The following is a 10139-nucleotide window of genomic DNA, read 5'->3' on the forward strand; positions in this document are numbered from 1 at the left end:
GTAAAACTAATTAAATTTTATTTCATTTTTATTCCTAAACGGAATAACTCATGAAGTATGCAAGCGTAAAAAACTCGAAGGGATAGTGAAGAAATCCCAATATTGCGTTAAAATTTAAATTTTAATTCACAAGACCCACGGAAAGCTTGACATATTTATGTTTTTGGAACAAACGGTGGCAAGTAACGTCATAAATAGTTGAACTAGACCCAGGCCATGATTTTCGTAAATAGAGAAAGGTATAAGGTCCGCTTTCTCAAAGAATTTGTCAGTAAAAAGGAAAAAGATAAAGAACATCATACATTCAACCCACCGAACCTTTTATAATAAGGAGAAGGATAGTTGTGTTCCACGTGATTTACAAGTTGTACCGAACATTCTCACATTAATTAACGAAAAGGCACGATTGCTGCTTTAAAATTGAAATCCTATAACGACTCTCTCTCTCTCTCTCTCTCTCTCTCTCTCTCTCTCTCTCTCTCTCTCTCTCTCTCTCTCTCTCTCTCTCTCTCTCTCTCTCTCTCTTATTTTACTGGTTTTCTCATTAAAATCAAAATGAAAAAGAACCCTCAAAATCAGTGAATGCGACATAATTTAGCTGCAGGTCTGTAGCTCCCGGTCTGAAAAATTCGGATGGACGACCCGTGAGCTCCCAGGTCGTCCATCCGATTTTTTCAGACCGGGAGCTACAGACCTGCAGCTAGACATAATTTTGATAAAAATGATATTGATAACGATAATAAATGTATCAATATTGAGGGTGTATCCACGTCGATGGTTATATCGATCAATGAAATTGTATCGATTCTGAATGGGTCAAATTGATTTTTAAGGTGTGTATATCCAAATCAAGAGGGACAAAGGTTATTCGTATAGGTCAGAGCCACATTATAAAAGGTACGTGACTTAATTTGTTCGTTGTTTAGATAAATGACTATGTTCGAGTGACTAAAAACAAATATCGGTGTATATACTTCAGATATAAATGTACCCACGTATGGAGACAGACGACTATATTTGTTTTCGGACGTAAAATGAAGGGCTGTCATTGCGTTTTCCTACATTCAGATAAATGCAGGCACGTAGCATCGTTTTTGAAAGGGGGGGGGGTCTCATCCAAAAAATCTTGACAAGCAAAAAAGAAAAAAAAAGGGGGGGGGGGGATTTTCCTAAATCTTCATAATCTAATTCGTGGGGGGGGGGGGGGGGGGTAGAAGCTGGCGTAGTATATAATCGATAACGACAATTTCACTCTCAATTTTCTTATTTTCATACCTATTTTCACATACTCCCAAAGAAGTTGGGGGGGGGGGTAACTCCATGATCATTGAATTTTTTTTTATGTAAATTTAAAAAAATTAGTTGCTGCGAGAAAAAGTGGTTGGGGGGGGGGGGCCCCCCCCTCCCCCCGATGCTACGTGTCTGAAATATCAGCGAGATTTTAAAAAAAAATATAATCACAGTACTTTGTCTTCAAAATATCGCCATTTAAATATTCCTCGTTTTAGGTTAACTTGTTCGTCTTACAAAGGTGGTTGTAGATCAATGTTGTCCAGAAACAAGGTTAGGTAAAGGTTCACCAACAATATCTACGGTGTTTATGTTTTTACCCTAGATATCAGACATCGTACCTATCACACACATGTACATATATACAAAATAGGTCATTATTTGCTCATTTGTTAACATTGTATATCAATTTTATGCATAATTTAACTTGTATCGTTTTAATTGAAAAGCGATTGGGGGGGGGGGGATTTACGGTAGCGTAAATGCCCGTTCGGTTAACCGTTAAGTCGTCAAAAACAGTTTTTAATTTATTTTTTCCCCAATTAAATCTACTGAAATATGTTAAAATACAAGTTTGCCAAAGCAAAATTTGTAACTATATTCAGTTTTTAATATATTCAACAATAATTAACTATAATAAAAAAAAATATTTGCCTTAGATTTCGGTAGACATAAAAACTATAGATATTTAAGGTTAGCATATATGTCTGAGGCTTTAACCACTGAGCCATTTCACAAACAATAGATTACGCTGTTTAATTACTATGTGTGATTTTGGCCATGAATTTACGGACTTATTATTTTTTCAAAATGTTCAGTTGTAGGGATACAAAATGATATTTTAAATATGTAGTTGGTCATCTCTCCACGTTTTTGTTGATTGAAATCGGTTTGTTTTCCATTAGACCTTATCTAGACTATGACAAAAATATGGAGCACACACCCAATCTATAAAAGAAAAGTCCTTGAAGTTCTAAAAAAAAAATCACTATTTGGAAGTTTTGATACGCATACGCCTCTTTGAGTCAACATATTCCAAGTATTGAACATATTTGAAGGTTAAAAATCTATGATGTGTTGAATATATATTTTTTGGAATAATTTGATAAAAATATATCAGATTTATTGATATTTTAATATTTCAGTATCTTATCCGTCCTTACACGCCTCATCCACCCATCTTCTTTCCCCGTTATATATAGACATGGAACGATATTTTAAAAATTACAAATAGATTTATGACTATAGTCTGTCCCAAGATATTTTTGCCGCATATTTTTAAAAATTATATATATAAATGATAATTATATATATATATATATATCGGTTCTGACTATTTTCATTCAAAAGTATGAAAAACTTCCTCTTCGAAACGTAACCTTTCAGGCACGTAGCATCGTCTTTGAAAGTGGGGGGGGGGGGCAGACTCATCCAAATAATCTTGCCAAGCAATAAAAAAAAAAAAAGGAAATTTAACCTTTTCCAAAATCTTCAAAATCCTAATCCGGGGGGGGGGGGGGGGGCCGCTAGCGTAGTATATAACTTCAGTTTCACTCTTTATTTCCTTATATCAATTTTTTACATACTCCCAAAAAAGTGAAGGGGGGGGGGCAACTTTTAAAAAAAAAATTATTGCTGTGAGAAAAAGTGGGGGGGGGGGGGGGGGCAGGCCCCCCCTGGTCCCCCCTGATGCTACGTGCCTGTTTCTAGCTTGTCAGGTTTCAAAACACTTAGAATAAAGAGTCTACGGGGATTTTGCATCACAAAAGAGACGAAAGTAGTACCCGGATGATAACGTTGAAAAATTGTGAGCGGTATTTCGAGTGACTTCCGAATGGAGAAAAGATGTCAGCATTCCCCATATTAATTCGCCGTAAGAAATCTGTTTTCGTTCGTGTGAATTTGTACGAGGGAAAAGTGATACTGTGTGAATGAAGTTATCTTTGAAATTTCCCCTTTCATCGTATCTATTGCACTTCTTTCACAGCTATGTGTATTTTTATTAAAAATTGTCCAAATGTGCTACATTAATATCTTTGGACAGACTGTAACTGCTTTTTAATGATCAAGCGACCCTTGAGTGACCTCATCGCTAGACCCTGCGGTCAAGGTCAGCCCGGTTTAAACCAATCAATGTTCACTCTCATACTGAGGAGTCCCTCGTGGGTATCTCTCAGAAGTAAGGTTTATTTTGTCTTAGAGGACACCGCAAAATGATCTACATTTATTAGAGAAGTACTTTTCAAGGTCATGCACTTATCGATTATTGAGGTGGTAGTCCAATTTTCAGGAGAGGATGTTCACTGGCGGAAGTATTCGTTCAGTGCATCTGTACCTAAGTGTACGATGTAAAATACCACTGACGTGCAATTTAAGATAAGAATGCACTTGTTGATAATATGTGTTTCACAAACAATAATACACGTCTGCTATCGCTTCGAGTACATGTGTTCTTAATATCAGGGTCACGCCTTAGAGGATTCGTATATCAACGCTGGGACGCCTTCTCCCGAGCAGTCTCCCGCTGTCGCTTCGAGGGGTTACCTATATAGGTAAGTTGTACGGTGCGCGCTCCATTCACACATTTAAATCTCTCACAGGTTGCTATATCTGGAAACAACTTCTCATTGGGATTTGTGATATCGATATTTTAGAATTACATGTATATATGAGCCCATTCATACCGTGGCCATTTCTTGTTACGAAAGGACATTCTCTGTATGTGTTGTTCGACTTGGGACATATATCTTAACATTATAATAGGTAAGTTCTTATGAAATACATGTATATTGTAGAATGAAATAATTTAAAATATTGGGGAGGGGTAGGGGCTTTCTGTCTTTAAAAAATGGTCTAAGTTGAATATATAATTTTAATTTTGAAATTTAAGAAAAATTCTAACTCTATATTTTATCAATTCAAGTACATGTATTACTTTAATTACCTGGTAAACGTTTCTAAGTAATGATTTACGTTTAATGTTATATTTGTTAGCATGAATAATTAAATATTTTAATTATGATGGTTATGAAAAGCACCAAAATATATTTCATAACGAAATGCGATCAATGTTTAAAGATTCGACGCAATAAGATCTGAAATTTTTAGATATTATTTTAATCCTATTAAAGTTGCACTGAACCTTTGTGTCTGAGAAACCCTGTCAACGTTTTGTTGCAGGCTAATTTACTGTTTGAATGGTGTCAGTTAAACCCAATTCATTCTGTTTTTTTATCTGTTTCATCCATATATCTCTATTGACAAAAAAGCATTTGTTACAGAGCAACGGTAAAGATGGATTTTTATTCTAAGTACATACGTATTAATAGCAACGCGCCACTTTTGTCAAAATAAAAAAATCAGAGACCAAAAAAACAACAACAACCCAGCAGTTATACACTGTTTAACTCATTTTTTTTTTTAGGGTTGTGAACTTAAACAATGGCTTCTAACAATTTCACGAGTCGGTTGCTGAAGTTGAAAATGGGCCGTCAGCTCAAGCATGCCCGGGGAAGCGTGACCGCGGCCAACGGATCTATTGCCCTGGAGTCCCTGTTCCAGCGCCCCGATACTGCATCAGCCAACGCCCTTCGCCAGCCCAGACCGTACAGCGAGCTCCCGGGCCCAAAAGCCTACCCCGTTATCGGAGGCATCATAAACTACCTCCCCGGGGGTAAGATATAGCGGCCATATTTTATTAACTTAGTATACAGAAACATAACGGTATTAAAGTTAATCTAAACCTGCTAATTTACTTAATACAGGTCGATTTCATAAAAAACAGTTTATGGACATACACAGGGAATGTGTAGAGCAGTATGGGCCTATATACCGGGAAACTTTTGTCCCTGGTATAGAGTTTGTGCACATCAGTGATCCGAAAGACATCGAAGAGGTGTTCCGAAGCGACTCCCAACACCCCATACGACAAGCCTTCTTTATGCTTTCCCACTACAATAAGAAATACAACGAAAATGTCCAAGGACTCCTAACCAGGTATCTACTGAATTTGTTTACTATATTTCCACGTGTTTTTATACAGTACTGAAAATCAACAAGCCTGTCGCACTTGATAGTGTACTGTCTCACCTAACTGCAAACAACCTGATCATTTTTGTACTTTAACTAGCATTCTTATGGCAAATAAACTTAAATTATTAGTGTATACAATGAATTGATTTATTTGGTGGTTCATACAAATATGAAGGGTTGCAAGTATCTTAGAGCAAAATTATAAAACCCGCATCGTTATTCATCGTCTCGGTATACCGTTGAGTGTTACCATATCATGTACCATTTATTCCTGTTGCAAGTACGATGTAACTGAATCTGGAATTTATGATTTACTAGCCAAGGTGACGACTGGAGCAAAATAAGGAAAAATGTTCAACAAAAAATGTTGAAACCAAAAGCAGTTGCTGCCTATCTTCCAGAGCATTCCATAGTAGCAGACGAACTTTGGAATCACGTCATGGCATTACGTAATCAGGAAAAGGAGGTGGATGACTTGCGGCCGATTCTTGACAGATATGCAGCCGAATGTAAATCTTTTACAATGAAAATAAAAATGACAATAAACTAACACTTAGAGCATAATTACAATAGTGTTAATTGTTTTGAATTAAAACTTTGAAGTGATTTTGTTTTGGTTGTTACAGGTGTCGGTGTCGTGTGCTTCAGCAAGCGTCTTGGCGCCTTTAGCGACTTGTCCCCAGAAAGTGACGCCCAACGCTTCATTCAGGCTGTAAGCGTTGTCATGGATATCAGTCAAAAGGAATTTAAAGAGTTGCCGTGGTATCGGTTATTCAAAACAGCGTCCTTCAGAAAACTGATTGAAGCGCAGGGTTTTATTCGCGAGTAAGTAAACAGCAGCCAACAATTTAAAAAAATGTACGCCACGAATGTCATGAACTTTCTGTACTCTGTCAGATTACTGACCCGCACACCTGGTAACAGCCGGCCTTTTTTTGAACTTGTTGACAAAACCAAACAACATTTTATCGCCTTTTAATCTGGTCGTGCTAATTTTATTCCTGTGTTTTTCAGAATCGCTGTGAAATATTCTCGCGAAGCCTTGGAGAAATTCAGTCAGGACTCCGCCATAGACGGCGAACACGGCGATCTGATTCCGTACCTCCTGTCTAAGACAGCCCTGTCGGAGCGAGAGGTCCTAACCATTATCTGCGAGTTTATCTTCGCGGGGGTGGACACTGTAAGTGAACTAATGCATTGCTCCAATTACCAAACCCAAATGTCCTGAAAAGTGCTTTCTGTGCCTAAGAATAGGAGTGTTTGCTTACTTTGCAAGCACTTGATCCCGTATCAAGGCCCACTTATGAGCTCTGTTCTGCCAAGAGATCCACTGACAGTGCACCTGTAACATTTACTAGTAACTGATTGTTGTCTTCCCATTAAAGGTCCATGTTATTAAATTGTTATCACGCACCTACCATTTGCTCTCGCATTAGTAGAACAGTTGGTTATTACTGGTATCAAATTATATCATTTCACCAAATCACACGAGGACATACATTGTATCGTTATATATGTATTATGTACTTGGCAGGTAGAGGTTACAGTAAATTGTAGCATGGTTACAAGTGCCCTAGTTCGTTTAAATAGATACGCATATATATCATATACCCGATATAACCTAGTTCCTATCCTTGACCCCGGGGAGATGCCTGGACAACTAGTACACTACAGTACAATACAAAGGAAGCAATTATTGACGCTTATCAATGCCATGGCCGTAATCCACCGAGTGTTTTAAACCATGTAATACAATGTTGCAGGTTTTTATGTTTTGTAGACTAGCCACCATTTGTCGTTTGTCCTGTATCTACTTGGAACGCATCCAGAAATCCAGCAGAGGGTATACCAGGAAATCAAAACAACCCTTGGAGACAGCAAAGAAATCACCGAGTCCCACATCGGCAAAATGTCCTACCTGAAAGCCGTAACCAGGGAAACACACAGGTACGATAAAGAGCCCACGGTGCACTGCCACCAAGTCTTGTATGTTCTGCTCTATTCCGAAACACTAAGCAACCATACACATCTCTGTTCTTCTTTCACAGACTCCTGCCTGTCGCCCCCGGAAATATCAGAACCTCCTCCAAAGACATCGTCCTGTCCGGATACACAATCCCTGCCGGGGTAAGAATTGACCATAACATGGCACAACCACAGGCCTTTGGTGGCGTAGCGGTACAGGATGTTGTTCTAAAGTCTTTGTTTTCTTTTTCCAGGTACAAATTGCTATGCATCACGACTTTATTAGCACAGAAGATGCTCATTTCGACAATGCTGGACAGTTCATTCCCGACAGATGGTTGAGATCCAACCAAGCAAGAAAGGACCGACACCCGTTTGCCTCCGTTCCGTTCGGGTTCGGTCCCCGGGCATGTATCGGAAGAAGATTCGCCGAGCAGGAGGGTCACATAGCACTCATTAAGGTACTTCATCCATTACTTCATCCATCCTTGTTAACCTACTGGAAACCGTCAACCGGGCTTTACTAAAAATGTAAATAATCAAATCTTATTTTGTAGGTTCTGCGAGATTACAGAGTTGAGTACACGGGAGGGGAACTTCAGAAAGAATGCTCCATAACGTACTCCCCCGGAAACAAGATGACCTTCCGGTTTCACGAGCGATGACGAGAAAGTAATGGACAGAGATAACCAAGATCCAGGTTCCAGTTCCGAGGGGCGACAACGTAGTTCCGAACCGAACGAGAAGGGGACATCTCCGGACCGGAGACGGCGTGATGAATCAGTGGCGAGAGGAGAACTCTTGAAACAAGCCTTGCGTCAAATCATCGGTTGGCCGAACTATTATATTCCATTTCATATTGTGCTAGTAGATGTGCAGTATTGCAGACATTGTCTTCCTACCTGTGTTTCAGGTCAATAAAACTATGTATAAAGTCAATAAAACTATGTATAAGGTCAATAAAACTATGTATAAAGTCAATAAAACTATGTATACAGTATAACTTTATGTGATATTATTCTACATTAGAATTCCAGTTAAGATTCTTGAAATTCAAACGTGTACCGTACTTCTGTATCGTGAATGAAGCAGTGTACTCATATAGATAATTGTTTATTAATACGTGCAATCCGTTTGATAGTATATACAGTTTTAAAAATTGCCCAAATCTTGCAATTATTACTTTAAAATTCAGTAATTAAGGGTTTTTTTAACGGATAAGGCATTTCTACGATCGATCGGCATTTGAACAATTATTAAATCATAAATTGTTTTTCGTGCCAGTATCTGAAGGACTCTTTGTTCATTTCGTACATAAATACATAGATACAGTTTCGAAAGATATTTGATTTAGTATACTTTTTTGTAATTCGTAACTTGGACCACAGTGAAACCATCTTGCAAAATACCAGTAACAGTCAGCGGGATTTCTTAGGAGGCATTCCAAGACCGAGATATTGTGGCAGACGGTTGAATAACAAATCGTTACAGAATTACCCGATTAACCTTTGAGTACCATTATTTCTTATCTCACTTTTTTTGTTCATGATTTTTTTTTTCTTGATTTAATTTGAACATTTTTAATTGTTTGCTGGTGTGAACTGGCGTAAGTTCTTAAAACTTAGAACGCCATTTCCTACACAATGCTAGTTGATAACACAAAGTTATGTTCAAAATTACAAAAGTATCAAAACTCAATTGATACATGTACGCATTATAGTGGCTGAAATTATTACAGTAGACATACAGGCAAATTAATTTTTAATACAAACTGTTTGTAGCTTAAAAAAGACAACAGATATTAGTAAGTCAAAACTCAAAACTGACCGCATCTTTTTAAGAAAAACTGTACAGCAATCCCTATGGGATGTATTTTTTTTTTAATTTTCTTGCACATATTTTTAAATATGTTAATATGTCAGAAGGAATTATGGTAGATTATCCGTACACAAGTAATTATGACTTATTGACACTGTTAACTTAACAGAGAATGCTGTTAGTGGGGCAAGTAGAGATTAAGGGGGGATATTAAACATGTAAATGGTCTAGATCAAGGCAAACATTTTACAACGTACCCTCTGCGTACTGAAGCCTACTTGTGTCCTTAAAGCGGTCATATGACGTCAAATAGATCTAGATTCGGCTGTCCATTCCCTCCTCATTCTTTGATCAACCTACTAAATATATATATAGTACAAGGCCATTTATTTAAGCGGACAATATCTGCCTTGTATATACTATTAGGTCAACTTGCCATCAAGATTATCTGGACTTTATATAGAGAGGGAAACCCCACGACGACCCTTTGTATGCAGCCAGAGTTAGAGACACATAATTAGCATACATTCTGATTATATCTAGTAAATTGTAAGACGGTAATTACAAAGGACGGCGGTGTCCAGAAACAGGACTGTCTGCGTATTGTTACACAATCTGTAGCCATTGTCTGCTTGTCACACTATCAGACATCTCTCTGATATATCCGATACAATATTAATAAACAGGCTGGAAATTAAATCCAAATATACTACTTAATAAAAAGATCCCCAATTAACTAAATAAACTGATGTGTCCAGGGATTGGGGCACCTGGCGTAATAAAATTGCTTATATTTAGAGTTCGTATTATACTATGCAACTACATTGCGGTACTATATAGTACTAATATAATTTATTACCTAATCAAAGGGATTTTGTTGTTTTATTACAAATTAAATATTTGCGTCTATTTTGAACTGCCGGTCAATAGACTGCGATCTATTAGACCGCCGGTCAATAGACTTTGATCTATTGGACCGCCGGTCAATAGACTTCGATATTTTGGACCGCCGGTCAATAGACTGCGATCTATTG

The 10139-nt window shown here is 37.7% G+C and overlaps 1 protein-coding gene across 3 annotated transcripts; it reads left to right on the forward strand.

Moving 5' to 3' along the window:
• Positions 1-879: 879 nt before the first annotated feature.
• Positions 880-8290, forward strand: LOC105340526 (probable cytochrome P450 CYP44). Of its 3 annotated transcripts, XM_066083838.1 has the most exons (11): positions 880-897; positions 3754-3842; positions 4715-4963; positions 5055-5286; positions 5641-5831; positions 5949-6147; positions 6337-6502; positions 7103-7269; positions 7371-7449; positions 7542-7748; positions 7845-8290. In XM_066083838.1, the coding sequence occupies exons 3-11, from the start codon at positions 4732-4734 to the stop codon at positions 7950-7952; spliced, it is 1581 nt and encodes a 526-aa protein (XP_065939910.1). In that variant the 5' UTR covers positions 880-897; positions 3754-3842; positions 4715-4731; the 3' UTR covers positions 7953-8290. The 3 variants fall into 3 exon arrangements, with proteins under 3 accessions (XP_065939910.1, XP_011444932.3, XP_011444934.3); XM_011446630.4 differs by lacking the exon at positions 880-897 and having other exon boundaries at positions 3735-3842; XM_011446632.4 differs by lacking the exons at positions 880-897; positions 3754-3842 and adding an exon at positions 3854-4053.
• The last annotated feature ends 1849 nt before the right edge of the window (positions 8291-10139 follow it).

Source organism: Magallana gigas, chromosome 5 (assembly GCF_963853765.1).
Source record: "Magallana gigas chromosome 5, xbMagGiga1.1, whole genome shotgun sequence".
Classification (NCBI taxonomy): domain Eukaryota; kingdom Metazoa; phylum Mollusca; class Bivalvia; order Ostreida; family Ostreidae; genus Magallana; species Magallana gigas.

What these genes read in the sequence shown, in the direction of transcription:
- LOC105340526 (XM_066083838.1), top strand. Translation starts at nt 4,732, where the DNA reads ATGGCTTCTAACAATTTCACGAGTCGGTTGCTGAAGTTGAAAATGGGC. An exon ending in CATAAACTACCTCCCCGGGG is followed by an intron (nt 4,964 to 5,054) that starts GTAAGATATAGC and finishes TACTTAATACAG; the next exon opens with GTCGATTTCATAAAAAACAG. An exon ending in TGACAGATATGCAGCCGAAT is followed by an intron (nt 5,832 to 5,948) that starts GTAAATCTTTTA and finishes TGGTTGTTACAG; the next exon opens with GTGTCGGTGTCGTGTGCTTC.